Source organism: Balaenoptera physalus (genome assembly GCF_965194825.1).
Source record: "Balaenoptera physalus genome assembly, chromosome: 11".
NCBI classification, from domain to species: domain Eukaryota; kingdom Metazoa; phylum Chordata; class Mammalia; order Artiodactyla; family Balaenopteridae; genus Balaenoptera; species Balaenoptera physalus.
The window spans coordinates 84,964,181-84,979,116 of record NC_138896.1 but is presented as its reverse complement, the minus strand read 5'-3'; the positions used below and the strand labels follow the sequence as shown (position 1 = coordinate 84,979,116).

At 45.3% G+C, this 14,936-nt stretch overlaps 1 protein-coding gene across 1 annotated transcript in view; it reads right to left on the bottom strand.

Moving 5' to 3' along the window:
- The window catches only part of ATXN7 (ataxin 7), a 127,086-nt gene that overhangs the window by 11,655 nt on the left and 100,495 nt on the right, over positions 1-14,936 (bottom strand). The window contains 6 exon segments of the mRNA XM_082412147.1: positions 597-718; positions 1,058-1,256; positions 2,738-3,003; positions 7,129-7,211; positions 7,695-7,954; positions 10,006-10,255. Of these exon segments, the coding sequence (XP_082268273.1) occupies positions 597-718; positions 1,058-1,256; positions 2,738-3,003; positions 7,129-7,211; positions 7,695-7,954; positions 10,006-10,255 (1,180 nt within the window).

Sequence of the window (14,936 nt, the reverse complement as noted above, 5' to 3'; positions counted from 1 at the left end):
CCGCCAGCCCCACGGCTGCTCTTTCTCATCCATTCGTCTCAGCTCAAGGGCCCCTTAAGACAGGCTCTCCATGAATCCCTCCGTCCTGTTATTTTCCCATCTCAGCTCTTAGGTGGGTCCAAACCCTGGCTCCACCTCTAACGTTCTGTGTGACCTTGCTTCTCAGTTTCAATATCTGTAAAACAGGAATAATCCAGGCCACCTGACACAGCAAGATGTGAAAATTGTATTTGCTAAGGTGCCTGGCCTACAGTAGTCTCAGTAAGTGCTACAGATTATTAGCGTTTCTGTTATCTCCCTTATGACAAGCTATGATCTCTATGTTCTGTTGACTGGCTTTCGCATTTCTCCCCGACCTAGAAGGTGAGCTCCGTCCATCTGGGAGTCCCTCGGCCTGAAACCCCAGCACCGAGAACAAGACACATTTGCTCCAAGAGTGAGTGTATGAACGATGAGGGCCCTTCCTCCAAGGCTGGTCAAAGGCCACGTGGTCATCTCAGAGACCATTACCTTCATTAAATCAGCTCCATAAGAAACAAAGAGGATGCAGCCCTGATGTGCCACCCGCCCCCAGAGGTGGTGGGACGGGCACTCACTTCCACAGCTGCGCGTTCAGATGCTTCTCCACCATGAGGTTGAGGGCGCAGCGAAGCCGGTTCCACCTGGAGTCAAACACGTAATAGCCTCTTCCAATCTGCCGGCTCCCGAATGTGCAAAACTGCAAGAGAGAGAGCACACGCTCAGACTCGCTAACTCCGAGGGCGTGCGGCCCGGGAAGGAGCGGCGAGGACAGACGGTGCTTACTGAGGACCGAGGGCTGTGAAGCACGAGTGTGACAATGCCTAGCCCTGAGTGTCATGGAAGAGAACGGGAAGAGCAGGAGATGCACCCAACCGAGTGCATGCTGCCTCGGGGCGCCCTGCTCTGAGCTGCACTCGCACCTTGACCTCGCCCCGCATGGACCGGAGGGCATGCCCGGGTCCCCGGCACGCCCCCCTGCAGTGCCCTGTCCCTGCGGCGTGGGGAGGGTTGGCGCGGGGGCGGATGTGGAACTTACAGATGCTGGCTGAGGATGATGACCTGAATAATGACAGTCCAGTTTTTCAACAGACTCTTCTTTGTCATCGCCTTCTCCCTCCTCACTGGATAACCGAGAAGCTGGCTCAGTGGCAGGCAGGGGAGGGTGTGGAGATTCATGGACTGGAGGCGGGTCAATGGGGGCACTCCCACCTTGCTGAGCAGGACAGCCTGGAGGCCTTGGTGAGTAGAAAGTGCAGCACTGATCAGATCACATCACATGTCTGGGAATCAGCCGCCTTAACTCAGATACAACAATGTATCCAAAACCATCCGGGGAGGTCTGGGCTCCACCACTAGCACTAGGGACACAGATGCTGATCCAGGGGGCCTGGGAGTGAAGGGTCCTCTCTCCCGAACCGCGCGATGTCAAATGCAGCTATCTGCCCGATCTAACCAAAGTAACTTATAACCACTTCTCTATTCCATAGCCACCTGGTCCGCCTCCTATTCTCCCCAAAGAAGGCGAAATACATGTGGAATTTAAGAGAATTCTTTCTTTGATTCCTGTTCAAATTTCACCTGGAACTGGGTTACTAAGGCAATCAATGAGGTAATTGGTAATATGCTCTAAAATAACCTAAGAGGGACAGGAGGTGATAAAAGAAGGTAGCTTTACCATTTTATGTGGGTAATCTAGAGTATGTAACTCAAGGACAGCAGTGTGCTTTTCCAACACACATAAAGGCCTGGTGTTTCTAGGCTTAAGCCTATTTTTTAATAGATGGAAAAACTTTAATGAAATTGGCCAAAGAAAGGACTTGCTAAGGAATCGACAGCCTGGGCCTGGCCACATCCTCGGGCACCTCCTCTGATCACTCCTCCAACCGTGTTGTTCGGAAACCAGGGGGCCCATGTGGGGACAGGCTCACGTGCACACTCAGGTTTCCAAGAGGGAGGCACTTCCATCCCTCATGTGACCATTTCAAGAATCAAGACACGTGAGGGTAAAAGGTTAATCAAGCAACAGCACCCAAGGGTTGGCACATTCCTAAGCAGAAGCCCTCGGCCCAGACTCAAAACCCTCGTTCTCTATGCCTTTCTTTTTCCCTTCTTTCTGGAAAGTGGGTACCAAGTCCTTTACTTCAACTTGGTTAAATATACAAGCACGCACACACATATATTCAGCCCACCATCACTGTCTCCAAGTTCTGACCTGCTGCTCACTACACAGCTCAAATGACTAATACACACTCGGGTCAGAGTCCCAAATGAATGAATGAAAAAACATGTTGTAAATGCTGTAAAGACTCAGGCTGAATGCCTATCCCCAGCAAGAATCCCAACTGCTGTGTTTTGCAAGAAGCAAGACAAATGAATGGGAAATGGCTGCCAAAGCCATGTGAAATGTTCCCATCACTAACTTGCGGGCAGGATCCGGGCTGCAGCCCTACTCAACAGGGTCAGGAGACACCAAACGCTGAGCAGGGGCAGAACAGATAATTCTAGCTTTACTCTGCTGCTTGCATTTGGCCACAAACAGCCCTGGTTGAAACTCAGTGATGAACGTTTTTTTTTCTTAAAGTAAAACCCCGTTAGAAAAACATCTCTTCTCGTAGCGAGCCTGACGTCTGTCCTCGACATCACGATACACCGGGGCTCTACAGTCTGCACGTCTGTTCTCTGAAAGAGGGAGAGAGAGCTGGAGGACGTGGCTTACCTTGGAAGACTAGGGGTGTGAGGTTTAGGTTTACTAGCTACGAAAGGCTTTGATTCGGAAGGAATCACTCCGTGAGAGTTTTGGTGTGGCTCCTGTGAAGTTCTAGGAGGAGTGGGATGCGGGTCCCTGAGAGGCTGCGTTGGTTGCTGAGAGTCCGGATGGCGAATCGATTCCTTTTCCCTGGTTTTGTTTTTGTGCTCGGCTAACAACACATCGAATCGTTTTCTTCTACCCTGGACAGCCCTCCGCTGGGTTAAGGAATGTGTCTACAGACCAAAAACAACAACAACAAAAACAAACAACCAGAAATGGAGGAATCTCAGTAATAATCTTTTCTGCCATACATCAAAAAATACCAATGCCAATAAAAAAGCAATTTGAACCATTAGCTTAATCAAAGGCTGCTCAGTATCTGATAGGCTAAAAATCTTAAGAGTATGATTTTTTTTTTCCCTAATAGTTAGAAGCAGATATTCCAGGCTCCAAATGTGTAAGAACCTGGTGATGTTATTTCCACCAGAAGAAAGAAGAAATGTTAACCGTGCCACCAGGTATGTAACTGGGGGGCAAACAGTAGATACAAACAGGTAACAGGTCCTCGTGTTTTGTGCCACAGGAACAATTCATTGATCAGAGCTGTTACCAACTCCGCTAGAGAAGTCCCCTTTGGGCCATTCAGAGTTTTGAATGTTAACAGGGAAGAAGCACTTATTCCATAAAATACGTATCACAAAGTCTTCTTTCACTAACTGCCAGAGAGTAAAAATTAAACACAACTGTTTCTTTATTCCTGTGGCAATGCTACACAGAGAGAGAAGGGCTCACAGCATCCTGGAGACAGGCCGAGGGAGACCTGGGGGGATTAAAGAGTAAGAGGCCAAAAGAAGACAGGCTGTGCGCAGGGAACGACGCAAACCAGCATGAGTCCCTATCGAAAGACACTCACTATGGAAATCAAGAAAATGGGATAGCATTTTTGGATCCAGAGACAATGTCTAACCTCAGAATTTAAAAATGGTCACATTCTTTTTTTTTTTTATTGGAGTATAACTGCTTTACAGTGTTGTGTTAGTTTCCGCTGTACAATGAAGTGAATCAGCTATATGTATACCTAGATCCCCTCCCTCTCGGACCTCCCCAAAACGGTCACATTGTTGAGAAATTTGAAATTACTCTTGAGAAGAAGAATGGTCAAGTAAACCTGACCACTCCATACTGCTTAGGGCCTCCGTCTGTAAAGAAAAAAATGCAAGGAGCCACTAACCACAGCAGCCCCAAATCACACCTCCCAAATATGAGTTCATCTACATAAATCCTTCCCTCTTCTATGTTACAACAATACTACAAATGATACTTTCTGTGTGTTCATTATACACACATTACACAAATGTATTGCTCTAAAGGCTTCCATGTTCGCTACAATTTAAGGGATTTTAAGGGGAGTTAGGCTTCTAATTCCCTTTTGCGGTTCAATAACATAACCTACGTCCATACCACATATACTGCAAACTATGTTCGCCCAAATTCTAACCTGGCACACAGATCGTTAGAAAAATGTGTTGAGCTTCTTTTTAAGATTTTACTCGGTTTTCTTTAATATGTAATATATCCACAAGAAAGTAACCCTAAGTGAAGACAAGGACCTTTGTTTTGTTCAGTGCTGTACCAACACCTAGTACGGCACCTGACACGCCATAAATGCTTCAAACAAAAACCAGATAAAAATAATGGCCCCCCAATACATGTTGAATGAACAAACGAATATACGTCACTGGGGGTCCACCTGCCTGTCCCTCCAGACAGATGATACAGAAGCCTCTCCTCGCCTTTGCATGTCCCCTGGTGCCTAGCGTGGGAAGACCAAGTGAAGAAAGTAGGCAGAGACGATCAGTGTTTTCCCAGCTTGGTTTGAAGAGTACATAGCATTTGCCCTGAGCTCTGAAGAATCTTTCAGCCACAACCCTGATGCCCCCTCCTCGCCATCAGAACTCTGTGGGGGGCTGCCCAAGGCGCACAGGATAAAGAGCAGCTGCACGGAGGCCCGGGGCGCTGCACGCTCTGACACCCCTGCTCCCTGCTCCTCTGGCACCAGGTGCCGCCTCCTCCTCCTGCTCAGCCTCCTGGCTGCCCTTCAGACCCTAAGCTGTTTGTCCTGCCCCGTCCCAGAGCCTTCACAAAGGTTGTCTCCTCTGCGTCTCCCACCCCTTTCTGCCCAGACAAATCATATGGATTTCAGCCCAGTATTCCTACAGCAAAGGAGCCTGCCCTGACTCAGTTCCCCTAGTGAAGGCTGTCATTACACAGGCCTCTCTTTTTTATTACCCATCAGTGGTAACTTTTACAGTTACTTGAGTCATTACCAAGTTAATCTTCATCTCTTCCATTAGACTGTAAGCCCCAAAAGGGTAGGAGCCACGCCTTGATTTTGTTCAAGCCTGTATCCTCTGAGGCCCAGAAGGAGGTCTGTGCCTGCAGATGTGTGCAGTAAATGCTTCTACCCTGAGAGGAGCCCAAATCTACTTGCATGGAAGGCATAGAGGACACAGAACACTGGACAGATGAGGAAGTGAGGAGGGGACAGTGAGGGTGGCAGGCAGACGACAGAGTGACAGGAGTGGGCAGCAGCAGATGCCCTGACAGCAAAGAGAACGGACAACGTCCTCAGTCTAAGACAGGAGAGATCTGGGCAGCAGCGTGGGGGACATTCAGCTGGGTCTTTGACGTGCAAGACCCACCGCTTGCATGTCAAGCATTCCAGTGTGTTTATTAGCACACACGACGTGAAAAGGAAGGTGCGAGGAAACTGCGGGATCGACACAAAGCCAACGAAGCTTCAGGAAGAAGGCTGGTCAAGTTCCTGGCAGATTCGGAGTTGATGACGCTTTTGGCTCACCAGCATGCCTCACAGATGACTAAAAAAGAGCACCCCGGGTAAAGCGAGCATCGTTCGCTGACCACCGGTATCACAGTCCTGAGAAATCTATGTTTCTGAGAGCCAGGCAGGCAGGAAGAGAGCAGAGAGGACTTGGCAGTGTGACACGGCGTGCAGCCGGGCTGAGGCGCACACTCACAAGTTCCCTCGGGGGCAGCTGAACAGGCCATGATTCTACAGAGCTCAACTGGCTACTGTCAAACAACACACCACTCGATGTGTCCAGTTAATATTATATAAAACAAAGCAATCTGTCCTGAGGAGTTTTTAACCTAGAGATTCAACGGTGCAATTGGAGTAGGGATGACCATCTACCTCTGAAATAAAATGCAAGATTCAGACTATATATGTGTATGTATGTTTTCCTCTGGGAAGAGAATCCATAATTCTTTAAAAATTAGGTATTTAAAGGTGCTTTTGACCAACCTAGTTCCTCACAAGATTCAGTACCATTGTTGCAAGATAAAATCCACACGCTAAAATTAAATTAGAAATTTAAATTAAAATAAGAACTACCGAGAAATAACGTTTCCGGTTTCTGAAGATTTTAACGATCCTCTACTGTTTAGGGCTGGAGTGGAGTCTGAATTTCTTTATTCAAACATAATCTTTGGTAAAACTTAAAATAATACATCAAAAATTTTATTAATTTTTAGAGATCAACACTAATTTTTATAATTTTTAACCTCCTCCTTTAAACAAGGGTTTTAAAATTACTTCAAGGCAATGATTCTTAATACTTTTTGAACCCTTCTGCAGGGTGGCTGGGGACATAAGCATATATGCTCATTTATGAAGGGGGTCTACTGAAGCCAGAGGCCACCCCCATGTCAACCCTTATTTTATAGCAAATATACCGCCTTCTCACTAGCATACTGGCATTTCAAAGGAAAACTCAGGATAGAAAGGGGGAATCTTTACATTTTCTTGGGTTTTACATATACATTAGATTATGTGGTACCTAGTATTTTTTTTTAGAACTAAAAAAATAAAGCTATCTCAAAGTCACAGATATTTTTAAAGTAGCTGTAAAATTGAAGAACCAGAGATAACACAAACATTTTAAGAATATTCACATATATGCAAAGGAAATTTCTGGACTCATTCCAAGTCAGTACAATTTAAACCACAGTAAAGGGGATCCTCTCAAATTTCTATGAGGAAATATTAAAAAGCTTTGAAAAATAACAGATTGATTAGGAAAAAACACCATTCCCCTGGATACAGTAAGGCTCACTGGAGGCAAAACCCCTCTTAAGATAGCAGTTTATAACAACAGGCTCCACGTTTTCTGAACTTGAGGCGTTCTTCATCAAAACGGAGTCATTCCCTCACTTAAAAATTCAGAACAATCCTCAGAGCAGATGCCCTGTGAGTGAGAGACGCCTGGGGAGCAGTGCTGTACAGCCCAGGTCCCCGAGCTTCCCGGAGCATCGGGCTCTGCCCAGGAGCCCCCTACCTTGCATGTCAAAGACCGGGTGCAGGGCTTCTTGGTGTCGAGATCGATGACCCCACAGTGGATGTCAGGATCAAACTCCCTTTCTGTCAAAAGCACACAGACATTACAATGGGCTCAGACGCTGCTTCATTTATTTTGAAAATAATAAAATAGGAGAAATCTGAGATTCTCCTATCTCAGACCAATTATAACTTGAAGCAAATCTATCACATTATCAATAAATATAAAATATACAAAGTACGAAGGAGCGCCACTAGAAAGCCACAACATCTCTAAGAGAGTGGGGAGTCTCGCCACCAGATGACAGGAAAGAGACTGTTTAAGGCAGCATTACTCATTACTCCATTTAGGAATACACCACTAGAAAGCTACTTTTACGTCACCTACCCACACACGTGCACTTTAAAACCAAGAATGAAGAGCTCAAAGACACTACTTAAGGAACTTCATCCTAAAGCTGAAGGTGGCCAGTTTCAAAAAGAGGACTTACAGATAACAGTTGATTTGCTCTCCCAGGAATGCCCAATTAATACAGAAAGAAATACTGAGAGAAAATATGAAGTTACCTGATAATCTCTTATTTAAAAATTTCCTGTTATTGGAGTTATCTTCTGACTTCTTCTCCAGCGTAGGCGGTGCAGGAAGCCCTTTGCCATTCAGAATCTGTCCAGGCAAAGGCAAGGTTGGCTTTGGTATTGAGGGGCAGTTAAGGCCAGGCTTGACTGAGGAACTCACAGCAGCAGGACAGACTGGCCCTACCGCAGATTTCAGTAGTGCGCCATCCATCTTCGGAGGAATCTTTTCCACTTGGACAGAGGGCGTCATGCTGTCGTAGGGGGAAGTGAGAACACCAGCACCTGAGTGCCCCAGCAGCCCAGGGTGACTGGTGAGCCAGAGGGACGAGGGCAGAGCCTGGGTCTACCTGTGCACCGTGCAGAGCTAGGCTCCCAAAGGTACACATTACAAAAATTTGTTAGGGCTACGCAGAAAACTCAGTAAGACTTTTACTCAGTCTGTAAGCCCTTCTGGAGCAGCAGAAAGCTCCAGCGGAACCATCAAATTTACCTGGTCTATCATCATTCCAGAACAATCCTACACATGAGCCCGTTACCCAATGTAATTCCTGCAAGAAGCAAAATATGAAAAGGTCTAAAAGGACCAAAGACTGTGGCAGGACCTTTAGAGGATATCTTTTGAGAGCTGTCACTTTTAAGAAATGATCCACCAAAATAAAGTAAAATGAGTGAGCAGCGAAAAGAACAACTGAAATTAGAGAACATTTCCAAGAAATGTCACTAAGGACTTGGAAGAACTCAAATGTCCCTAACAATGTATCTCCAAGAAGAGGCGCTCTGCCTCTGTCAATGAGGAAGACCAATGTTTAATTAGGAGACGATGTGTCACTGAAGTGGTAATTCTCCAGTCCCTGAAAAAGGTTTCTCCATAGGAGCCTGGAATCTAAGTGCCTGGCACTCAGCTGGTGAGCACTGAATACCTGTATCACTAACCAAGAACTGACTTTTTTCTGGAATCTTACTGATACTGTCATTTGGGTGGCAAATGTTGGTACGAAGCTGACAGTTAGCCTGGTCCCCGTCTAAAGCCCAGCTACAAATAAAGATTTGGATTGATGAGGTTTTATAAACTTCGCCCAGCGGAGTCAGTGCTCTAACAGCTGTTAAGCGGGCGAATGACTTACACACTGTACTGGCATTTTCTTTGGCTCTCTGACAGCTCCAGGAACGAAAGCCAAGCTTCCTGTACTTGCACTTCTGACAGATGAGCAGAGGCTGCGGGCTTAGCAACCAGGACAAATAGCACCAATCAGCTGTACCTGGAACAGCCCAACAGCAGCAGAGACACTGCAAGATGCCACGGCCTCTCCGAGCTGGCAAGGTCCGTGCGCAAGAGCAGGTGCTGGCCGCTGCCCGAAGATTAACCAGGTTATCAGACCTTGGGACTGAGATGTGTGGCATACCCTCCGAAAGGGAGGCAGGCCAGGGAAAAGCCGCCCGCCACCAAGGCCGAAGCATGCCGTGACGGGGCAAGATCTGTTTCCATGGGAACGCACGGCTGCTCCATGTGACCCCCAGAGAGCTGGGCAGCCTACAGGCCCACCAGGGAAACTCGTCAAGGCCTTGCCTGGTGGTGTGGACTTCTTCCAGTCTCCCCTCATCAGTGCTTGGATGTGAACCCAAGACTGGGGGTGGGAGGAAGCACTGCTTCCCTATTTGCTGTGTGGGCCCCAGAAAATCCTAGAACAGCTTCTGGGGATCTCTTCACCTTTTTATTCCTACTGTCATCCTCAGCGGCGGCACCAGCATCCGTTCCTTTACGGTCTCCTGTGGGCCGGACACTAGCCAGGTGCTTGAGTCTAATACATGAATCCTACCACCCCCACTAACCCTGCACAGGGGCCGTTATCTTAGACTCTGAGAGAAACAGGGCCTTGGCCAAGGCCCCTCAGCTAGGAAGTGATAGAGGCGGGATTTGAACCCCAGGCCTGTTCGACCTGAGGGGCCCGTGGCTAAAGTTCTTCAATTTTTTCACGCTTCCCTCTCCTTACCCAGAAAATGGAGATAACAGCAATACCTATTTCAAAGGGTTGTTGTGATAAGTAAATGACAATACACTTAGCTAAATTTCAATAGCTGGCACACAAGAAAGGATCAATAGGTAAGTATTATTATTGCTATTATGACTCTATAAAGTCTCCCGAGGTATAATAGGGAAACAAAAAGAAACAACAACATATATTTGAATTTTCCCCCAAGTGGGCTCTCTTTCACATTATCCACGTACACTCTCAGATGCTACTTGTGTACACAGTTCCACTTCTGGCAGGTGAGCTTTAAGAACCCTCTGGGCCATACTCACATTCTACCATGGGGGACTCTATTTTGCTGAATGGGATGCATTGGCCTGTTCCCCCTGAGCTGCAGTTTCTCTTTGGGCGATTTCAACAACTTGGAACTTAACGAGGATGCACTTAGAACACCTCCACTGGAAGAACGGCTGCTTCCACTTCCACTGCCTCCTTTGCTTTTGGACAGAGAAGGGAAGAAGGAAAATACTGAAGTGGGAGGAACGGCCAAAGAAGGCTTGCTGGATGAGCTATGTCTTCTTTCTGAAAAGGAACACAAAAGGTGGGGGGGGGGGGGGGGAAGACACTGTTTCAGGCAAGTCTCCAATGGAACCCTGGGGGAGTCCCCGGAAATCAACACATTTAGGTTCAGATACGTGTCACTAGTGAAAATATATTAAACTCAGCAGCTTTCAGAAATGGCTTATCTAGACCCCACAGACTTATTCTGGATTCTAGGAACTGGTCCTTCTGCTTAGGAAACGTCTCGGCATAAAGAGGTTTATCATACATAGATAACCATTAGGAAGCAGACATTCTAAACCTGAGAATAGTGGGTTTTGCATTTTAGAAATGAACCTCACTGACTGCAACTTGTAGTCAGAGAGGGGGAAATTATTCATTCATCTGCAGAGCTCTGCTAATTGACACTGCACGGAATTCTTTCTGCCTTTCTAGCATAGTACCTCTCCAATTTTCAAAATAGCAAAATGTTAAGAAACAAGTTGTACCTTAATTTTTTTATTTTTGTCACTACCCACCAGTATATGGCACCAAATAAGAATGTTTCTAGGGTTATCTTATCGTTCCCTAAGAATCTGTGCTGAAATTTTCCAGTGAATCACTTCACTCCCCACTCCCAACCCCCCCCCCTTTTTAAATAATCTCACTTGACTACAGATGGCACAGCTCTTGTTCACACCATAGGATGCCAAAGGCGCAAGACAAAAATACCACAAATAGCTAAGCCTGCTTTCTATACCAGGAAGTAATTCATGGTTAAGTAAGGACTACGCAGGCGTAACTGAAAGTAAGTCTATCCACTAGAGAATCAGGTTTTCTCAGAGTAAGGCAACCCACACTAAATAAATCGAGAGCTGTTGAAGAATGTTACCATCGGAAACAAGTAAATTATTTAGTAACTTTATCTACTTAAGTACCTCAAGCTGGTAGCTTGAGTAAGTTGACTTTAGTTAAACTTGTAATTTAAAATATGTTTGCTTTACTCTTAAGTTTTAAAATGTATGTGATCCAACATTTATTTATCACAATATGGAAGCTATATGAGTATTTTTTAAATTAAGCATATTAGAATCAATTTGACTACAACCATCACGTAAAGGATTTATTTCCAAAGGTCCTTTTACATCAGTCCTGAGACTCTCTGTGAAGCTGTGCTGACTTCTTCCCAGAAGGGCATTAGCTCAAGGACGCTTTCTGGGGTACTAAAGAGCCTGCTCTACACCAGGACAAAATCATCATGCTACCTACAGGCAGAATTCAAATTCTCCAACTAGACCACACAAGGGCTACAAGCAGGTCAGGAAGGCTAAACTGATAGTAATTTATAAGTGCCTGCTGCTTTTTTTCCCGCCAGATATGAAAGTAGTGTGTAAGGAAGGGAAAGTTAAAATAACAAGTTTAATAATTTTCCAAATTTGGCACCTGAGGTTTTCTTTTAAAAAAAATTAGTTTCCTTCTCTTCCGTGATCCCAAAACACTCTGAATATACTTTCAAGCACTGGCACTTGTCAGCCAGGACTGTAAAAATCTGTCTCCCGTTCTGCCGACTCCCTTGGATGGTGGAGCTTCCTGTCTCGGTCATCTGCCCCTGACAGCATGGCACAGAGTAGGCCTTCAATTAACATTTGCCCCATCGGTACAGCTCTTCTTATGAAGAGAGTGATTTTCAAATGGTCCTAGACGAGTGGTTCTCAGCCTTGGCTACACATCGGCATAATCTAATGAGCTTATTAAAAAAGACTGATGCCTCAGTCCCACCTTCAAAGATTCTGAGTCTGATTTTTCTGTGGCCTGGGCATCCAGACTTTTACAAGCTCTTCTGTGTGATTCCACTGCGCAGCCAATGGTGAGAGGCTACCCTAGACTAGGCTAATGCCTCAAGAACCATTAACCACAGCTGTCACCGAGAACACTGCCCGGCACATGGCACTATACACCAGGGTTTGTTAAATGAAGCTCACCGCTACTACTTGTCCTCAACTAGTGTTTTCCAAACTTCCCTCAACTGCAAACTATTTTCATCATTCTTACCAAAGACACATAAAATACTATTTTTTACTCAACACTTTTATTCAAATTATCAACTCCACTGTTCCTTCCTCCTCCTTAATCTAATACTCACCAGTCTTTCACGGGGACAGCACTGGTATTTTGGACACAACAATCCTTGTACAGGATTTCAGGGTGGTTAGAATTCCTGTCCCCCAGCCCTTAATCACCAGTAAGTAGTGCCCCTCTATCAGGGGCAACCTGAAACTACCCCCAATCTGTTTTCAGATGGCCCAACGTGAAGCAGGGTACCACTCTCCGTGTTTTCCAGAACTCTTATTGTTTTCCAAAACAATAGCATCTATAAAACAACAGGTTTAAAAAGTGTGTAATATATATTTCTGATATACATTAAAATAAATAAATATTTAAATTAATATGTTCAGCCACAAAAATCACCCCCAGTGGCAGTGTACTAAAGGAATAATTCCCATGTCTGTGGTATAAAGAGGGGGAAAAATTCCAACCAGAACTTTGACTTCTAGGAAATACACTCTTTTTACTATTTTGGGGGTATCAGAATTCTCAAGCAAGTGTCTCAGAGTAAAAGTGATAGATTTTCTCTGATAGCAAATGATGTAAATAAAATTCTCAATCGAATTAAACATAGTTCACTATAATGCTTGTTTTGAAAACGTAAACTTATTCCGAAGTCACTGATCTACTAAGGAACAATTTGAGCATAAAGAATTTTTGCATTTCCTTTTGCAAGATTTCATCTGCAAGAAGCACTAGGTGAATGCAGAAAACCACACCTGGCTAAACTGAGCCACGTGGGCATAAAAGCTCACACCCTCAGCCTGCCCAGCACCCCCCCGCCCCCCCGCCGCAAACATCCACCATCCACCTCAGTTCACCATGGACCTTAGGAGCCACACCATCCACAGCTGGTGCTACACCTTTTCCTCGATATCAGATAATCTTCCTTCCACCACTTCACAATAGCTTACAAACTGAAACCCTTCTGACACCGACCTGCAAAAGCACGTCAGGTTGTTTTCAAGGAAAAATGTCATATTAGAATGAATATTTATGTATTTTTTAAACCATTTAATACACATAAAACCGTGCTACCATTCTTGTTAGGTTCCTATCTTTTTCTGTGTGTCACCGATGAAGTTTTGAGTGTTGTGCCCATTATCCCATTTTTCTAATGAGTCTCCTGTGGTTTCTATTGCGCCATTTTGCATAGTGCAGTAATTTCTTAGGAATGTGTGCTGTCTTATGGCAGAACTGGCTGCAACTTCCAGTCTACCCTTTCAATTTTTTCTTTTTTTTTTTTAGCTGCACCGAGCTGCATGTGGGATCTTAGTTCCCTGACCAAGGATCGAACCAGAGCCCCCTGCAGTGGAAGCACGGAGTCCTAACCACTGGACCACCAGGGAATTCCCTGTCCTTTCAATTTTCTATTCCCATCATAGTCCACTTTCCCTGTTTTCTTCCGTTAATGCTTTTTTTTTTTCTGAGTTGTCTATTAACTCTTGATACGGGATTTCGCATTAGAAAATCAAGAGTCAAAGCTTTCTAACATTAAAGGTCAGCTGATGTATCAATAGCATTTCAAAAAAGTTGTATTTTCTACTGCAACAATAAAAGCTATTTAAAAACTAAGAATGGCAATCTATCATGTGAACTTCCTTCATTCACTAGAACTTGAAACAGACTGCGCGCGCGCGCGCGCGTGCGTGCGTGCGTGTGTAACTGTGATTCTGGCTGAAAAGTGCCAGCTCAAATCCTTGTCATGCTGCTGAATTAAGTTGTTCCTTCACATCATGGTCTGGTAACTCATTCTCTGGGAAGGGTGGCATTTGGCTTTCCCTTCACGAGAAAGCAAAGAGGAAAAACCAAATTAAATTATAGATGAGTTGGACTCTCCCCAACCTTTCACATTGGGCCCTTATTTTTCTTAAGATTTTAAACTGGGCTTCCAGTTTTAAAAAAGTGTTTGTTTCTAGATCAAAAGGGAAACGGGCAAGTTATGGGTAGGGTCAGGGACCTTATATTGAGTGGACAAACTGGTGGCCAGATGCTAAGCATAACTGAAGTGTGGTTTGGTGAGGAGTCCAAGTTGAGTTTTCAAAGCACTCCTCTCTCCAGGGTCTGGCACCAGCCCAGAGAAAGCACACTCTGTCCCTGAATGAGGAGGGCACTGTGAACGGCTCCAGCAAGCAGGAGAGACAGGCAGACCAACAAACAGACCAACACAGATACAGTGAAAAGACAGAGCAGAGACAGAAGGACAGACACGGGTGAGTGTGTGGTGTATGTGGGGCAGTGCTGGGGTTGGGGGCGGGGGGGACCACACAGACAGACAGATCTGGAAACAGAGACAGGGAGAAAGAGACAGAGAGCAAGAGATGGATGCATCGGGCTTTCTTCCCTTGCGGCCTGAGCATGTGATACCACTGCAGGCAAGGGTAGGATACAGGGGTGGCCAGTGGAGAGGACAGCTTTAAGTCTTCCAAAATAGAAAGCAACCAAGAATACTGAGCTTATAATTGTGGATTCACGCTGAGGTTTAAAAAAATATATATGTACGTGCTGACACCTAGGTACAAACCAAAAAGGAGTTCAAAGCAAATAATTAGATCTTTTAAAGGCATATACATTGCTTTGGAAAAAAAACTAAAGATAACTTATAATGTGTAAGTGT